This window comes from Schistocerca serialis, chromosome 2 (genome assembly GCF_023864345.2).
Source record: "Schistocerca serialis cubense isolate TAMUIC-IGC-003099 chromosome 2, iqSchSeri2.2, whole genome shotgun sequence".
In the NCBI taxonomy this organism is placed as follows: Eukaryota; Metazoa; Arthropoda; class Insecta; order Orthoptera; family Acrididae; genus Schistocerca; species Schistocerca serialis.
This window is the reverse complement of record NC_064639.1, coordinates 1061840276-1061860544: the sequence shown is the minus strand read 5'-3', so window position 1 is coordinate 1061860544 and position 20269 is coordinate 1061840276. Positions and strand designations below refer to the sequence as shown.

At 42.5% G+C, this 20269-nt stretch overlaps 1 protein-coding gene across 1 annotated transcript in view; it reads right to left on the bottom strand.

Moving 5' to 3' along the window:
- Positions 1 to 20269, bottom strand: part of LOC126458511 (protein FAN-like) — a 209785-nt gene that overhangs the window by 139966 nt on the left and 49550 nt on the right. The window contains exons 5-6 of the mRNA XM_050095606.1: positions 15265 to 15450; positions 15001 to 15072 (exon numbers count right to left, since the gene is read on the bottom strand). Of these exons, the coding sequence (XP_049951563.1) occupies positions 15001 to 15072; positions 15265 to 15450 (258 nt within the window). The remainder of the gene's footprint in view (positions 1 to 15000; positions 15073 to 15264; positions 15451 to 20269) is intronic.

Genomic DNA, 20269 nt, shown 5'->3' with positions numbered 1-20269 from the left:
GCCCTAGATGCACTCTGTGATTTTAAAGAAAACTGAGAGTGAAATAACACATTAACAGAAAACTGTCATTAAAAGGATATAGAATAATGGCTGTATCATCAATGAAAGAAACATGCATGTGCTCATGGAAGAACTAAAATGTGTGCGCACACAAACATCTACATTATAAGGATAAGTTGGTAAGTGTCACACTACAAATTAAAAGCTCCTGTGTTCAATCCTTACTTGCTCCTAGAAGTTTGCCCACAGTTATTGCTTCTTCCATCTCTGTAAATGACTTATAAAGCTAAAAAATTCCAAGTTGCTCTGTGGTCCAGAATCCATGTTCAACTGTAGGTTCTCCTAGAACTGACTGACTATGTCACTTCAAAGGTTGGAGGAAAGTATGGAAAAACCACTTATAATAGGACCATTCGTAGTATATAACTGAAGCATACAAATTAAACTTCAGTTTGAAAGCAGCTTTACTTTAATTACAGCAGAATCTGCAAATTTAAACATACTAGTAGGGACCTTACGAGTACATAGAGGAGGCAATGTGTAGTGGGACAGATGCAAGCTAGTATGTACAGTGTATGGGGAAGGAGGAATGAAAGAAGGAAGGGAGATAAGGGTTTAACATCCCATAAATGATGATGTCATTATGGTGGAGCACTAACATAATCTAAAGAAGGAAATAGGCTGTGCCTTTTCAAAGCCACCAACCATAATTTCACAGTAAGTGACTTCAGGAAATCATGGAAAACCTAAATCTGGATGGTCAGACAGGGCTTTGAATTGGCATCCTCCCAAATACAAGTACAGTGGCTTGATGTGTAAGGGGACAGGTGCAAGCAAGACTAGGCAGATTGAAGCTAAACAGCACAAACAAGAGTACCAGTTTTGAGAGGCAATTAAAGGTAACTCAGGTTATTATATTAATAATAAACACACTTCAAATAAAGGTGTAATGGCTTGTGTGGTGATGGGGAGCAAACAAGAAGACAGTACTTCCCATCAGTCTACATGGTAAATAATTAAAAGTATACGATTATGGGAAACATCGACTTGTGACAATGACTAAAAGTGTGTATGTTGTTCTTTGGTCTACTGATCTAACTTTGGTGATATTTATGTTTCCTCTTCTTCTATGTTTACTTACTGTTATCACAGTTCTGAATCCTGACAGTCAGTTTATTCAGTTACATAAGTATTAGCGAATTATTACTGTGTGTATTATGCAAGGATCTTATAAACTGATCACCCCTGGAATACAATGTAACACAGAAACCCCAGTTAAAGAACAAAGTTCAATAATGACTTTGCATCGTAACTTCTAACAGGTTTAACAGAAATAGATCTTTTATGACAACAAGAAGATTGGCAAAGCAAACTAATGATTTCCAAACTCAAATTGCAACACACAGTAATATTAAGTTATTCCTGCAGGCAGCAAAACAGACTTCAAATGTGACAACAATATGCCTGTCAAAACCAGCATAGTTTCCAAAGCATGACAAAGTATAAATTTTTTAACACCTACCCATGAAACCGAAACTGTCATTTGCAATGTTATAATTGGCTTTCACACAAAACAATGTTACTAGTGATCACACACAATTTGCCATGGCAGTTAACAACTCCTTATCTTGGCGCATAAGTGCACAGTGTTTATGTTTAGCATGTTGGTATTCCAGCCGCTAACGGTTTATTAACTGATCGTTAGTTTTTATTTGTAGTTCACTGATACTATTTAAGTTTAAATATTATAATATTGTCATTTGGAGATAGTGAGTGGAGCTGTGGATGCTAGAAAATGGAGTGCCATGTCTAGAAATCTCAACATTTCCAACATATTGTTCTATGTAGGAAAAAGATAGATTGTTACTTACTGTAAAGAAGACATGTTAAGTTGCAGACAGGCACAATTAAAAGATACTATACAAAGCTTTTGGTCACAGCCTTCACCAGCAAAAGAGAAATAGAGAAACATACAGCATTCATGCACACAAGCAACCACACCTCAAGCATGCATGACTGCCAATACTGACAGCTCAGGCCAGAATGACTCTGGAAGACCTTCAGGATTTGATGAAGATCATTTAAATGCATTAATCCACAATGATCCACATCAGTGCGCTCGAGAACTGGCAAATATGATGAACTGTGATTGTTCCATCATCATGCGACATTTTCATCCAATGGGAAGGTTCAAAAATCAGACGTATGGGTACCGCATTTTCTAAGCCAAAATCACAAAAATCAGCGGATGGCCTTATGTGGATATCTGCTTGCTCATTGGCTCATGACCAACACCGACCTTTCCTATCCAGTATAGTTATTGATGACAGGAAATGTCTTTACATTAACATAAGGAAAAGAAAGGAATGGTTGAGCCCAAACAAACCAGCAACTCCCAGTACAAAGACCTGTGTGCAGCCACAAAAGATAATCTTATGCATCTGGTGGAACAGCAATGGTGTGGTGTACCATGAATTGCTTCATCGAGATGTAACCATCACTGCTGACATCTGACATTTATTGTTAACAACTGAGACATCTTGCAGACACAATCCAAGACCAGAGACCAGTAGGACCACGTGAAGTGCTGCTACTCCACAATAATGCCCCCCCCCCCCCCTCCGGTATTATTCTGCTAGAATGATAAAAAACATTATGCAGGAGCTGGGATGGGAAGTCACTCCACCCATGACTTATTCACCTGACCTTGTGCCTTCAGATTTTCACCTTTTCTGCTCTCTATTGAACAACTTTGAAGGAACCTCTTTTCTAGATGAGAATGCACTCCGAACATGGCTCAACGAGTTCTTAGTCTCAAAACTACATAGTTTCTATAGTTGTGGACTCAAGAAGATACCCTAGCATTGGCAGACTGCTGTAAATAGTGAAGGAGAATATGTTACTAATGACTAAAGTCTCCGTTATGTGCACCTATTGCACTTATTAAACTTATGGAAAAATGCTATGAGCTTATGCACCAACCCAAGAGGTGCCTGAGCAATTACAATGTGTCAGACATTACACTCACACTTGCAACAGCAGTATCACCCCTTGAGGGACAACTTAAGTCAGCTGAACGTGTAACTCAGTGTACTAAGAAGAAGAAGAAGAAGAAGAAGAAGAAGAAGCAGTGTCGGGTTCAACACTACATCACTACACTATGTTTGGCTAGCACAACTACCATTACCAGTAAAAGCAACTGTGGTGATGAGTGACAAATGGACATCAGTTCTTTACTGTCAGTACCAGATGAAGTTAATGTGATGATGAAACAAGCAAAAAATTTTGGTGGTGACGCAAGCTCAGGTGAAACTGCCACTATATGAGAAGAGCAGCAGCTGAACATTAATGAAGAACTCCAAAATCTACTATGTCAAACAGACACACTTCAGAAGTAGTTATTGGAACTGTCAGTGAACAACTGGACCTGCACCAAACTAAAGATGATAGTCACTTATTCCAAAGACAGAACCAGATGGACAACCAAATGACATGCACAAGGGAATTTTCATCATTCAGTGTGCTGATCGACAGGCATTTTGGCAATCAGACCACAAGGTGCACATATCCATGTGTGTTGCTAAACAATCCCTGAAGCCTGCAGCGAACACAGAAAGCCACACTGCTGCACAAAAGTGTCAAATCATAAACAAAGCAGTCATTATTAACCCTGGAAGCACCACAGACATCAAATTCAAAATTAACCAAGACACTGCACTTAAAATTGATCCATTTAACAGTGACAAATCAATCACAGCCACACACACAGCACACCAAGCATGTTTGTTTACAAAAATGCACCCTTTGTATATGGTGTGCAAGCAAGTAAACTGTAGCTACCTTATCAAATCAGGTTCAGATGTACGCACACAACCAAACATACAGAACGAAACTGCACCAGTCAGCGCACCGCTCCACCTTACTGCAACCACCAACTTGACCATTACAACATATGGTGGATGTGAATAACAGGTGACCTGGGTTTCATTCTAAACTTCAAATGGAAGTTCATGCAAGCAACTGTTATTGAGCCAATGTTGGGAGCAGATTTCACTCAACACCAAGGACCAGAAATAAATCTCCATATGACACAGATCAAGAGGGGCAGTGAGATGGTCATAGATAAAATAGGTGAAAATACTATCAATGTCACCACTTCGCCCCATACTTTTGTTGTACCAGAAGACAGACAGGAAGTTATTGGCCACTTAGGTAAAGAGAAGTATACCAGGATGCACCATATTAAGACAAGACCATATTAAGACAGTCTCTCAATGGTTGCAAATATTGGCATAGAACTGTTTTTCCAATGCAGGGCAGAATATGAGGAAATGTTACAAATGGGTATCATTTGACATCCAATGGGCAAAACTATTACACCTTGTGAAGAAGAACAGAGGCACCTGGAGGTCCTGCAGAGAGTACTCTGCTGTGACTGCACATACCTTCCCTGACTACTACCCAGACCCTAATATAAAAGATTTATGAATGTATTAGCCAGAGCTACAATTTTTATCATGACTGACTATAAAAAATCTCATAACCAGATTCCAGTGGCAGAGGAAGACATCCCCAAGTCCACAGTGAGACACCTTTTCATCTTTCTGAGTATCTTCATGTTCTATACAGTCTAAAATATGCCACAGGGTCATGGCAGCATTTTGTAGGTGAAGTGCTATGGGGATTGAATTTCTGTTTTGTCTATCTAAATGATATTTTGGTGTTTCTCAGACAGCACCATCACATGCAAAACACCTCAATGCAGTGGTTGACAGGATATGCAAACACGGTTTAATGCTGAACAAAACAAAATGTGTTCTGTGCCATAAATAAGTAACATTCCTCAGGCATACAATTTCTGTGGCCAGTATCTGTCATCTCAAAGAGAAAATAAATGGTGTTAAGAACACCTCATGCCCAACAGCAGCTAGTAATATTCCTGAGAATCAGTAACTTCAACTACCAACACCTTCCAGAAGCAGCGGTGATACAGGTACTGCTGCCAGCAGCACTGCCAGATAACAATACCATAGGCCATCATATCCTGCCATGGATGTCAGTGATCCAATCTGCATTTGAAAAGGTAAAAGCCAACTTACAAAAAGCAGTTCTTTTGTCTTATCTTGTCTGTAATACACTATTAGCCATAGTGATATATGCCAGCCAGCATGCAGCTCTCCATCAACGTGAAGTGTTGGAAACCTTTAATTTTTCCCCCTGTAAAATGATTGAGGTACAAAGCAAATGAAGTAAATATGACTGGGAGATCGTGGTTATCTATGAAGTTGTGCAGCACTTCCATCCTTATGTCGAAGCCAGACCATTTGTAGTCTACACAGACCATAAATCAATTACTTCTGCTTTCAAGAAACTCAAGGGGGGTTGTTCTCACCAACTATTTTGCCAACTAGAATTCACTGCTCAAATTAAAATGGACACATGACAATAAGAGGGCAGAAAATGTAGTTGCTGCTTCTTTTTTCAGAACTGATGCAATTTCTTGTGCAATACATTATAAACAGTGCAGTACAGTGTAACCAAAGACAAACAGTTACATGAGTATTTACAAAGCAATTCAACCTCTGCAAAGTCAGCAGACTGATAAACAAACATGTCGGAGAATTTACAGAAGCAACAGTCCATTTCTCCCACAGTCACGCAGATCATGTGTGCCCACTTCCACCGCCTGATAGGTATCAATATATTTCTACAGATTTTGAATGATACACTTGTTGGGCACAAGTATTGACAGTTAGTGACATCTCAGGGGAAACAACGACAAGAGCCATTTTAATGGTATGGATTTCCCACTTTAGCTGTCAAGCTTATGTCACTGCTGATCATGGGGGTCAATTTGAGGTGACATATTATGAGAACTACTTATTTCAACTTTCTGCACTCTTCCAGTTAGGTACGAATTAAACCATTTGTGCACTGTCCCACTCATGCCACAATACTTGAGCTTGTCTAGCAGAATTTCATGATTTACACAATCAAAAGCCTTTGAGAGATCACAAAAAATCCCAATGGGTGGTGTTCGGTTATTCAGATCATTCAAAATTTGATTGGTGAAAGCATATATGGCATTTTCTGTTGAAAAACCTTTCTGGAAACCAAACTGACATTTTGTTAGTACTTCATTTTTACAGATACGTGAAGCTACTCTTGAATACATTACTTTCTCAAAAATTTTGGATAAAGCTGTTAGAAGGGAGATTGGACGGTAAATGTTGACATCAGATCTATCCCCCTTTTTATGCAAAGGTATAACAATAGCATATTTCAGTCTATCAGGGAAAATGCCCTGTTCCAGAGAGCTATTACACAGGTGGCTGAGAATCTTACTTATCTGTTGAGAACAAGCTTTTAGTATTTTGCTGGAAATGCCATCAATTCCATGTGAGTTTTTGCTTCTAAGTAGCACAGGTCACACCAATATTCAAGAAAGGAAATAGGAGTAACCCATTGAATTACAGACCCATACCACTGACCTCAATTTGCAGTAGGATTTTGGAGCATATACTGTACTTGAACATTATGAATCACTTTGAAGAAAATGACTATATAACCAACACGGACTCAGAAAATATCATTCCCATGAAGTAATGAGTGCTGTTAACAGGGGAACTCAGATCGATTCCATATTCCTAGATTTCCAGAAGGCTTTTGATACTGTTCCTCACAAGAGACTGTTAATCAAACTGCGTGCATATGGAGTATCATCTCAGTTGTGTGACTGGATTCGTGATTTCCTCTCAGAGAGGTCACAGTTCGTAGTGATAGATGGTAAATCATCGTGTAGAACAGAAGTGATATCTGGCATTCCGCAAGGTAGTGTCATAGGCCCTCTGCTGTTCCTGATTTACATAATGACCTAGGTGGTAATCTAAGCAGCCCCCTTAGATTGTCTGCAGGTGATGCTGTAATTTACCATCTAATAAAATCATCAGACGGTCAATTCCAATTACAAAATGATCTAGAGAGAATTTCTGTATGGCGCAAAAAGTGGCAATTGGCACTAAAAAAAAGAAAAGTGCGAGGTCATCCACATGAGTACTAAATGAAATCCGATCAATTTTGGGTAGGCCTATATGATAAATCACACAAATCTAAAGGCTGACAATTCGACTAAATACCTAGGAATTACAATTACGAGTACATAGATAATATTGTGGAAGAAGGGCAGCTCGTTTCATGTTACCGCACAATAGGTGTGAAAGTGTCACTGATATGATACGTGAGTTGGGATGGTAGTCACTGAAACAAAGGCAGTTTTCTTTGCGGCAAGATCTATTTACGAAATTTCAATCACTAACTTTCTCTTCCGAATGCGAAAATATTTTGTTGACACCCACCTATGAAGGGAGAAATGATAATCATAATACAATAGGAGAAATCAGAGCTCGAAAGGAAAGATTTAGGTGTTCCTTTTTCCCACGCGCCATTCGAGAATGGAATGGTATAGAAGTAGTATGAAAATGGTTCGATAAACCCTCTGCCACGCGCTTAAGTGTAAATTGCAGAGTAACCACATAGATGTAGATCCAATGGATATCCTTGATGTTATTTCATCACCCCAGCCACAGACTGCTACAAGACACTCTGGCACCACCTCATGACACAACTAACATCATCCTAAATGCAGCTCGTCTGGGTCCATCGAGCAGTGTGGGGACCAGAAACCCTCACAATTCCTGCGCTACCTCCGAAACCTGACAGAGCCACACATGGTCTCCAACGGCTTCCTATACCACATCAGGCTGGCTTGCCTCACAGCCTCAAGACAGACAGCTGTGATATCGCATGCTGAGCTCTACCTCACCGACGCCACCAGCCTCACCGACCAGGTTCAAGACATGCTGGTCCCTTTGCCCGCAACTGCAACTGCTGAGCACTAGCCCCATCTCCACCAGATGCAGCCTCCTGGCTGTCATTCCATCAGCCCTGCTCTTGGCCCTCTAACAGCCTCTGGGATTAGACACACCCAGATGTTGCTCGATCTCCCAATCACCTGTTCGTCCATGACACTCGCTCTGCCATGCCTTTCCTGATTGACACCAGCTCTGAGTTGGCTACCTTCCTCCAGCGACTCATACTCATGGTACTGCCTCAGCCACCCTCCTGGTAGCAGCAAACAACTCCACCATCACAACCTACAACATACATCATCGTGTTCTCAAATGTGGCCTGCCATGGGACCTCAGCCAGATCTTCACTGTTGCTGATGTCATTGACCCCGTTACTGGAGAGGACTTCATTGGACACTACAGCCTGCTCCCTAACGTTGCAGACCATTGCATCATTTAAAGCAAGACCAGGAGATCAACAACGTGAACCACTCGTTTCGTTGTTCTTTTTGACACGAAGCGAGTGGTGTTTTCCAGCCCCTACGATGACCTACCGGTGCAATTTCCTGCTCTCACACACAGGTCCATTGTGCATCAGGAGGTCCACCATTCAACTGTCCACTACATCGACACCATCTGTCTTCTACCGACCACAGTGCCTTGTTTACCTTGTTTACAGCCAGCCACTCGCATCGCTGGTGACTACCTGGAGCCTGAACACCTGCCCACAGATGTCATCCCTGAGTTCGTCGCCATCTTGCAGGATTGTATGGCTCGCCTGTGACCCATGGCGAACACAGGGAATTCATTCACGGTGACCTCATGTCATGCACACATGTTATGCTGTGCATCGGTGCTAACCAGACCCCGTTTCGACTGCACTGTTCTGACCCCCAGTGAGTCCTGAAGAGGTACCCCAAGACATTTACGTTACCTCCATGGCACCCTTACCACTGTTTCAGTCAACCAGCTCAAGCCTGCTTATATGCTACTCAATCCCACATCATCCAGCCCAGCCACCATACTTATCAAAACTCCACAGATGCCCACCTCTGACACTGCCAGCACCCCCACTGATGCCACAACCACCGATAGCGCACCAAGCACTCCAGCTGATGAAGCCCCTCGATGCCAGCCTCCCACACTATGATCAAGGACACTGTCTCACAGCGCCCGGAGCAAGCACTTTCAGTTGTCGACCTATCCACATAGCCAACAGGCAACGACATTGCACTCTTGCCTCCACAGCACCAAAGTGACAACAATGTCCAGTGCCTGCCTACCCCTGCACATGCAGAACTGCCACTGGCTCAGGATGATGTGACCCAGCTGCCCCATCCCATGTGCTGGCAGCTTACTCATTGCTCACATCAGCTGCTGGCACCATGCCGCTGCTGGCTGACATGCAGTGGACCAGCACTACGACAACTGAAATCCGGCATCTGCCCCCATCGCTTGGCCAGCAATGGCAGTTGACGACACCACCACATACGTTCTCACCGCAGGTACAAGACATGGTCCCCACCGGTACCGGACTTCACTGTCGCTACCTCATTCACCACCCGCACTCCACTCTCGCGTGGGTGTGGCACCAAGTGGCAGCCTTTCACTGCACAGCTAGGTTAGCAATTTCAAATGTCCGTAACTCACAATGGCCTTCTGCTACAGCAGGGAGTTTCTCCTTCATGTGTTACTCCCATCCCAAGCTGTCGATCCTGTCACATGACCGGATACCTGCATGCTATAGCTGCTGGCTACTGGTAGAAGAAAATCGCTCGGTCTGTGGTGAGATTTCCACCAATCTGCTGACCTAGCCTTGACCAATCTCCATCTTCTCCTCGTAGTGTCAACACTGATTCCTACTCTACACATGCACTGCTACAGACATGCCAGGTGATGACATGTACTGTGAAGTCTACCATCTCTAATGCTGCTATGCAGATGGGTATGTAAATGGTGTTTCGTGCTGCATCTTCTGCCTAAGATTATTAATTACATGCCTCGTTCTGGAATACTGCTGTGCTGCTGAAACTCAGAGATGCGACTGTCAACTTGCTTGGCATCCGCCTTTTCTAGTGCGCCACACCTCTTTTCCAGCATCAACCATGCTGACAAGTGACTTTGTTTAGAACTTACGAATATCAAGATTATTTCATGTGTTTCTTTGTAGTCACGTAGTCAGTAATCCAGATGTGTTCCTTGACCACATGTGAACATTGGTCTTTGTGCGGCACCTATCACACCTTGCTCTACTGCTCTGTCATTGACTTATAAGTTAGGTAAGGAAACATTGCTAAATTAACATTAGGGGCATTATAGTGCAGAAGGTAGGGCCGTTTGCTCAAAAGTTTCCATGAAGATGTCTGCAGTGGCTGGGGAGAGTGGGGGGAGCACATTACCACTCCATCTAATTCCTTATCATATTTTCCCTGCCTGAGGAAGTATGTTGATGACAGGCATATACGTATCAAATCAAAGCTATCCCATAGGATTTGCTTACGTAGGATGTGAATTATCTCTTCTGTAGGTACATTAGTGAAGAGAGACTTGATATTGAAACCAAACAAAATGTCAGTTGACTGTATCCGCTGCTCCTTAATCAGCTTTACAAAGTAAGGAGAATCCTTTACATAATAGTCTGTTTGTACCACAAGGTAGTGTAATTTAGGTGCCAGATGTTTTGCTACATAATACATAGGGAGTTGTTCCTGTTCACTATAGGCCTAAATGACTAATCCTTCTTATGGAGTTTAAGAGTTCCATAAATTTAGGAGGAATGGGAACTGTGGTTACGAGTCTCCTTGTGATATCAGAATCAGTTCTTCAGTCCTTTATAAGGACCTTCATATTCTTGACTATTCTAGCTGTCAGATCACTCCTTATTTCTCTGTAATGGGGTCGCACAGTAGCTCATCCATTTACTTTTGATATTCAGAGGTGTCTATCAAAAACGGTAGCATTTCCTTTATCTGCATGTAGGACTACAATATCCTTGTTATTTCTGAGCACTTTTATGGCCTGTCTCTCTTCACATGTAATATTATGTCTGGTTGGCTTTCCACCTTGTAGCATTCTTATGGTTTCCTGTCTTATCTTTCAGCTTCAGCTTCAACCTGTGGTACTTGTTGGCGCGACACCTACACAGAACCAATGGTATCCTCTGCAGGAATCTTTGTGGGCTGAACTGTGAAGTTTAACCCTTTGGACGGAACTGATATTGCTGTCTTAGTGATGGTCTGCATTGAGACATTTACCATGGTGTGAGCTGCAAGAAAACATGCCCACCAAAAGCTAGCTGCTGATCTGCAGACTGTAAGCCAGACATTATGCGAGTCCCTCCCACCATGACTAGTTTATCACATTCTAGGACCAATACAATAAAGTTCCAAAAATATGATGTATTGACATAAATGATTTGCAATAAATAGGGACACCTTTCCTCCTGTAAAACCTTTGACTCCCTTGGTGAACAACCTGTTTTGGGTACCTGACTCGGCAATTTTGAAACCAGCAGTATTTTGGTGATAAATTGATGATACATTTACAGACTGGTATCAGGATTTGGACAGTTTCTGAGAGTTACTTCAACATCTTAACTCCATTTTTACACGTCTTAGTGAGATGCAAAATCAACGACATACTTGGACATTTGGTGTATCAAAAGCCCCTTCATAAAATCTTAACTTATAGGCTATAAGTTGCCACAATCTGGCACATACAATGGGTATTCTTGAGACACTGATTCACCAAGCTGATAGCATCTCAAATGCAAACAACACGTGAGCAGATTTGGAACATCTCCAAACTTGTTCCTAGTAAGTAGGTATTCATTTAATCATATACAGAAAGTGCTCCAGACGTATAAATGGCAGAACAATGAAGACAGTGTCAAGATAACAGTTTACGTCATATACTGGAAAGAGATATTTCAACAAAAATAGGCAGAGTGCTAAGAAAATACTGTCTTGCAGTCGTCTTTTGCCCTCCAGAAAAAAATCTGGTGTTTTTGGGTGCACCCAAAGACTACTTAAAACTAAGAATTTTTAGCATATTGCAGCCCCCTCAGCAACTGTGATAGACTAATAATATATTGAAAAATCCGCCTCAGTTGTGAAAATTTTCAGGTCTTTACCCAGGTTTCAGCTAGAATAATCTAGCCTTCTTCAAAAGCATAAAATTACTATAACATGCCAGAGTAAGGCACAGTCAACATTAAAAATTAAAACCTATAGTACCGTGGTACCATGTCAAATTAAAACTACTTAACTGAATTCCAGCCCCGGCATCACTTCACCATGCGGCCAGTTGGCAGCAGCAACTATGTTGAGTGCCAACGTAGTTGCCAGTTGGCAGCAGCAACTATGTTGAGTGCCAACGTAGTTGCCACTGCCAACTGGCCGCGTGGTGAAGTGATGCCGGGGCTGGAATTCAGTTAAGTAGTTTTAATTTGACATGGTACCATGGTACTATAGGTTTTAATTTTTGATGTTGACTGTGCCTTACTCTGGCATGTTATAGTAATTTTATTCTTTTGAAGAAGGCTAGATTATTCTAGCAAAAACCTGGGTAAAGACCAGAAAATTTTCACAACTGAGGCACATTTTTCAATATACTACTTAAAACATGTGCAAGGTAAATGTTTACAGGATTCCGTGTGAGTGTGGCAAATCCTATAAAGGGCAAACCACATGCACCGTTCAGGAGGTACCGTGAAGCGTAATTGGCGTACTCACCTGCACCAATGCAGCAAATCCTCTACTGACAAATGCTGCTTCTACTGGTCTATGATGAATTGCTATTGAATGAAAATAGTTGCCTCTGCTTCAAACTTTCTGAACTTCACCAATAGAAATATGACTGTCAGAGGACTTTATCAGTTGGAATGATGGTTTCCAGTTGGACACTGCACCGAATCCAGTCATTGGGAAACTTTGTGGTCTGCTTAGCCAAGATCATTCTGCAGTTTCATTGACTAAAAGATAGTCAGTCTAATATTGGTAAGGTGAGCTCACACCACAATTGGTGCTCAAAGCAATGTATAAATGTGCATCAGAAGTGCATGTATTCAAGTAACGCTTTTAGAGCACCATTTCAATTAACGACACATGAACAGGTGGGGCCTTAAATAAAGTGACTCGGTGTACTTTAACCAGTATACATTTGAAGATGACCAGAACACTACACCAAAACATCATATCAGAAAGTTATTGATCTCTTACAGTTCGCACAAAATTTCATGTAACAATCTATACACCAGGAACGTTTTAAATTTCACATAGTCAACTGTGTAAGTAATAAGACCAATGCAATCCAGCATGCTGTCAAGATGCCCAGATGATGCATGAAGTGATCTGCAAGAGCCTCTTTGTCTAAGGATTCATTAGAGGGCAGATATGAAAAACATAAACACTCATGCTCATAAATTAAGGATAATGCTGATACATGGTGAAATAATGCTCTGGTGGGCAGTTTGCAGGTTTAAATCACCTCGGGGTATGACCATGCGGTGCATTTGACCTGCGGTCATCGCACGGTGGCGCTGGCAGCAGTCCACATAGACAGAGGTGTGTTGGTGCAGGTCAGAGTACGGTGCAGCGAGTAAGTGTGCAGACATTTTCAGGTGTGCTAATGGTGACTGTGTGTTGAAAATGGCTCAAAGAACACATATTGATGACGTTATGAGGGACAGAATACTAGGGCAACTGGAGGCTGGTCAAACACTGCATGTCGTAGCATGGGCCCTCCGTGTGCAACAAAGTGTGATCTCAAGATTATGGCAACGATTCCAGCAGACAGGAAACACGTCCAGGCACTACAGTACGGGACGTCCACAGTGTAAAACACCACAAGAAGACCGATATATCACCATCAGTGCAACCAGACAGCTACGGACTACTGCAGATAGCCTTCCTTGGGACTCTACCACAGCCACTGGAACAGTTGTCTCCAGACACACAGTCTACAGACCACTGAACAGACACGGTTTATTCGCCCAGAGACCTGCAAGGTGCATTCCACTAACCCCTGGTCACAGGAGAGCCCGTAAATCCTGGTGTCGAGAACACAGTATATGGTCACTGGAACAGTGGTCCCAGGTTATGTTCACGGACGAGTCCAGGTATAGTCTGAACACTGATTCTCGCTGGATTTTCATCTGGCATGAACCAGGAACCAGATACCAACCCCTTAATGTCCTAGAAAGGGATGTGTATGGAGGTCGAGGTTTGATGGTGTGGGGTGCACGTACACCCCTGCATGTATTTGACAGAGGAACTGTAACAGGTCAGGTGTATCAGGGCGTCATTTTGCACAGTATGTGTACCTTTTCAGGGGTGCAGTGGGTCCCACCTTCCTCCTGATAGATGATAACGCATGGCCCCACCGAGCTGCCATCATGGAGGAGTACCTAGAAACAGAAGATATCAGGCGAATGGAGTGGCCTATCTGTTCTCCAGACCAAAACCCAATCGAGCATGTCTGGGATGCTCTTGGTCGACGTACCACTGCACGTCTTCAAACCCCTACAACACTTCAGGAGCTCCGACAGGCACTGGTCCAAGAATGGGATGCTACACCCCAGCAACTGCTTGACCACCTGAACCAGAGTATACCAAACAATTGTGTGGCTTGTATACGTGTGCATGGTGATCATATCCCATATTGATGTCGGGGTGAATGAACAGGACACAGTGGCATTTTGTAGCACATGTGTTTCAGGACGGTTTTCTCAACTTATCACCAATACCATGGACTTACAGATCTGTGCCATGTGTGTTCCCTATGTGCCCATGCTGTTAGTGCCAGTTTTGTGTAGTGCCATGTTGTGTGGCACCATATTCTGCAATTATCCTTAATTTATGAGCATGAGTGTAGTTACCCCATGATGCACATACACTACTGTAGTAACTGTTTGTAAGGCGACACTGAGGGGGAGGACTGAGTGTGTGTGTGTGTGTGTGTGTGTGTGTGTGTGTGTGTGTGTGTGTGTGTGTGTGTGTGGGTGCGTGCGTGCATACACTCTGCCCTGCTTACTGTTGCAAAAGTATATATGAATATATCTAAACAGCACTAAAGTATGAGTAGGATCTGAGTATTACCTTGACTAATATTAGGAAATCTACTAATTTATCATAAACAATAAATGTACACTTACCACCTGCCTCAAAAGAAATCTTCTTTTAATCAGCCTCTTTATATCCTTCAACTGAATCTTCAGTACTGGGTACTGCAACATATACAAATAATTAACATGGAGCTTGATGTAGTCTCTCTGTCTGTGTGTGTGTGTGTGTGTGTGTGTGTGTGTGTGTGTGTGTGTGTGGGCAGGTGCACACGCGCGACTGTATCAATAAAAATGTCTGACATTATCAATAACAATAAAGCGAAGAACATTAACATGTGTAAAAAGATAACCTACAGGTTCAATATTATTGTAGGGTTGAAAATATAGCCTCTGCGATGTCAACAGTATCCTTCCAGGATTCACTACAAGTGGTGTTATCTTGCTTCCTTGAATTTCCATAATCACTTTTTCATACAGATCTTCCAGCCATAAAGTATCAAAACTGACACGTGACTGCCGTGAATATACAATAGTTGCTATCTGCAAAATAAAATGACATTCCATTAATTAAATATGCTACAACTATTGTAATTAGTGACATGCCACTTGCATAAATCATAAATGTAAAGTCCACATTATGTGAGAGACAGATAGCATTTTCTGAAATTATTTGCTAATGTGAAACAGACATCAGTATGAACAATTATTTGAAACAGAATAAATATTTTGTCATTGGGAACTTCACGGAAATGAAGCACTGCTTCCCAAAAATAAGAAATTTTTACAGTAATTCTGAGCCATGCTCCGGCTCGCGTTTGTGCTGTTGACAGGTTGGCATCATGTATTTGGATTACGACCTCTTGTTTTCTTAGTGCGTTCACTGGTGCCACTATGTTTGCAAGTTTTGTCTGTCCATGAGTGGCAGCAGCAGCATTTATCGATAGTGAGTACTGTGGTACTATCTTTGGAGCGACCTCTAGCATTTCCAGGTTGTCGTGTGTCGGCAGTTCAGTTGGGACGGAGCAGCTGTGAGGTCCGACAACGCCAGTACTCGCTGAATGAGCTAGCAATATATGCACTGCCTGATGGAAGGATGTGGTCACAAGAGTGCATGACCATGTCGAGGTCCGGATTCAGCGAGTTTAAGTTGAATGGATTGTTATATTTCAGTAGTGCAACTTTCACTTGTGTGTGTGTCCTTCTGTCAAAGTGACCTCATGCCATCAAGCTGTCAGTTGGCGGTTTTACACTCCAATGTTTTCCTTGCCTGATTTCACTGGCAATGGCTGATGGTTGGTCATTCGGTCGGTCGTCTCAGTGGCTGACGTGTATCTGGTCTTTCGACCGTTTCTGTGTGCTTAGCGTTCATGTCCACGTGCAATTCGTCTTGTTGCTGTATAGTGACTATTTTTCCATTGAGTTGTTTTGGAATTGTCTTTTGCAGTTCCATGTGCATCTAGTCAGATTTTGAATAGGCAGTTTGGTCTTAACCCTGTCTGCATAGTAGGATAGTTTTTGGCTGTCTGTCTCACCGCTTATGCAGCTGTAGGGACTATTCGCAGGTTGATCTTTGGAGCACTGTCTGTGGATCACTCCCTTCTTTATTTGGCCTGATTGTGTCAACTGTTTAAAAATAATATATTTTTTAAAAATAATATTTTGTTTAAATTATTCCTATTACTTGTGGACTTCAGCAGACAAATAATTGAATTCTTTCTTAATAATAACTTCAGCCATCAGTATAGCTTGTGTTACAGTCAATTTTTTTAATGATTGTTTTAAAAATTATTCTGGTATTTTTAACATGTAATTGTCTTCCTCATTTGTAATTCAGACCTTCAGCCATTAATTGCTCTGAAGTATTGCTTGTGGCCTTCAGCCGACAAATAATTTTGAATTCTTTCATAATAAGGCCTTCAGCCGTCAGTGTAGCTTGCGTTACAGTCTATTTCTTTAAAATGATTGTTTTTAAAAAATTATTTCCTTAAATAAAGTGTACGTGTTTACTGTGCAACCAACGGTAACTGATTAGGCCCCATCCACACCTTTTCCTGCTTTCCCTAGGTCCCACGTTTCAAATTCTATGACCTGAAAACAACTGAACAGGATATTATATTTTCTCCTGTCAGTTTGAGGCATTGTTGCAGATGTAAATGTAGACAACAATCAAAGAAAGAAGAAGGCAGGATGGTAAGTATATAAGATTCAGGGATACTCAGTTGTCACCTGATAAGTTGGGTTACAAGTGATAAATAGATTGATGCAATAGTTAGATAATAACAGAACAGTATCATCATCATCATCATCATCATCATCATCATTACTTCTACTACTGCTAACAACTTCAACAAAGAGAACACCACCAACAACAAAATGAAAGTGCTGAAACAGTAAAAGTAGCAACTTATTGTACAGTTGAGGTGTTGAGTAATGTCAGGCGCATAAACAAGGTTGAAGATCACGTTCAGTTTTTAAAAAAAGACAAGTTCTGAAATTTGAAAACTTCTGATAAAACTTTCAATGTTACTTCATTTTTACAAAATACTGTTCTGAAATTTAATTTTTTTAAAACATAATTTCTTATAATCAAAACATAACCACAAGATGTAATATAAACAACAGGCGCTAAAATCTGTCCCCATAGCAGTGTCAATTCATTCCCTAGTTCTGCTCAATATATATTGGTACATGTCAGTACTGTTCGTAACTACGTCATCACGTTTTCAACTGCTACCAGCCAAAACGTTCGCTGGTGCTAGAGCAGTGGCAGAGTATAGTTATATTGCAATTTAATACAAGTGTGTTATTTTATCTCTCTGCTGTTTGATGAGTCCACCCCGACAGCTGAGTGGTCAGTGCGGCTGTCTGTCATGCCAAGGGACCTGGGTTCGATTCCTGGCTGGGTCGGAGATTTTCTCTGCTCAGGGACTGAGTGTTGTGTTGTTCTCATTATCATCAGTGGAAGGCAACGGGAAGCCACCACTGGAATCACCGTCCTAGATGCTCATGCACTGGACCTCTCTGACAAGGATTCCCCCATGACAAGACCTGCCATAACGCAGAACACAAAGTTTTTGTTTGATCAAATCTGCACCAAGCAGTGGTACGAACCAGAGCAAGCAGGACAGTGTCACCACACCAGGGCAAGAATGGTGTTATGAGCTATGTGACCGGGAGCAGGGTAACAGTGCAATAAATGCACCCAAGAGCCTTATAAATAGCTGTGAATTTTTTGAGGCCACTACACTAAACTAGGTGAGAAACAACTGGGCTCCACCAGCTGCAGCAGTGGGTTCTAGACTGGGTGTGGATGACCACCTCCCACACTAAGTCTACCTTGTGGGACTCAGTGCTGCTGACCTGCCTCTGTCAGACCCCTGCCAGAGGACAGAGGGTCATGTCCCGAGCACGGCAGTTTTCACTCATCTCTATGGTAGACACGAGCTGGGCCTGAGTCACCAGGGTGCAGATGCCCTGCAGTGGAACACAGTAACAGCACAAAATGGACTAATGTCAGGGCCTGGCCGACTGAAGAGGTCCAGGATTGCTGGCGGGCTGATGTCAGCACCACATTGCGATGATGCGTGTACATCTTTGCTTGGGCAGAAGCCAGCCATACATTGGCCATCACTGCCTGCCGTGCTGGGGTGGGATGTATCTGCCTCTCACTGTCAATGACGAGATGTGTAATTGAAGTCTAGTAAAATACGGAGTGATGCCTGAAATGAGTGTCACCTCCTACAGAGTGTGTCAGGTGATCTGATGTTGCAACCAGTGGACAGTGGAAGGAGCACCAACCCATGCAGTGTGACATCCAAATAGCTATAGTATCTTCGTTGTGGTCATGTGTGTGTGAGTTGTGCTTGTGTGAATGTGTGGGATTTGGTCTGTTTTGTTTTAAGTCACAAAAACAACTAGCTTCACATGCGCCCATGTCAAAACTGTAGAACACGAATACAAAGAGAAGAGTTAAAAACGATTACACGTTAATCCCAATCAATGGAAGAGAAGATAGCTAAAAGCAGGTACATGGAGAAAGGTCTATAAAATATGCCATAGAGAAACAGAGGTCCTGGATTAAAGGTTAAATGTCCTTCGCCATATTACTGAGGCAGATAAAAAGTAAAACGTGGTTGACGGTGCACTAAAATGGCCGGTAAATCAGATGGTACACACAAATGAGACACTAAGTGGTTCAAAGAAGGGCATTCCATCAGGAAATGGTGGACTGTTAAAGGTTGAGGACAGTGAGCACAAAATGGTGGGGGAACACCACTTAACAAATGGTGGTGCTAAAAACAATGCCCGATGTGTAACACAGCTAAAATGATCTCCTCATGGCAAGAGGGCCAAGAGGAGGTTGTCCAAGCTCTTGGGAGAGACTTAATAACCCAGAGCTCATTCCCATCAAGGGAGGACCAGCGGTGATGCCAAAGTGACACCACCTGCTGACAGACAGCAACACAGAGATCATCAGAGGGAGTGTAAGAAGTAGTGGGCTAAGGTAAAGAACTGCAGCCTTGGCAGCAGCATTAACATCCTTGTTTCCTATCAGGCCGACGTGACCAGAAACCCATATAAACAATACAGTGGCTCCATCAAGAGTGAGCAAGTGACAGCTTTCCTGGACCAGTTGCACTAAGGGATGAATGGTTTACAGCACACACAGGCTTTGTAGGGCACTGAAAGAGTTTGAGTAGATGACGCAATTGAAAAGCCTGTGTCACCAGATGTACACCGTGGCCTGATACAGGGCCGAGAGCTCTATAATAAATAGTGAGCAGTGTTCCGGAAGCTGATACTGAAAAAGATTGGTGCCAATGACGAAGGCACACCTGACATCACAGTCAGTCGGAGAGCCATCAGTGTGCACAAAGGTACTGCCACGAAGTTCCTTGTGAAGGTCATAAAACTGAAGACGATGGAGCGAGGCTGGAGTAGTGTCCTCAGGAAGCAAATGAAAGCCAAGGTGCACACGGGCCCCCGCATGAAGCCAAGGTGGTGAAGAGTTCACAGCAATCAGGAAAGGGGCAGGTAGCATGAAGTTAAGCTGCCAGAGCACGAGCTGAAAGCGAACTCCAGGGGGTAACAGAGAAGAGGGATATGTCCCATACTGGCGATCATAGGAGTCATCAAGGAAGGTATAGGATGTGTGGCCATGCATGGCAGACAAACAGCATGTATATCTGCTGAGGAGAAAGTCACGGCGGTAGGACACTGGTAGTTTGGCAGCTTCTGTGTACAGACTCTCAACCAGGCTAGTGTAAAATGTACCACTGGACAAACAGATGCCATGATGGATAGTACTGAGACAGCATAAGAAGGATGGATATGCAGATGCATAAACAAAACACCCATA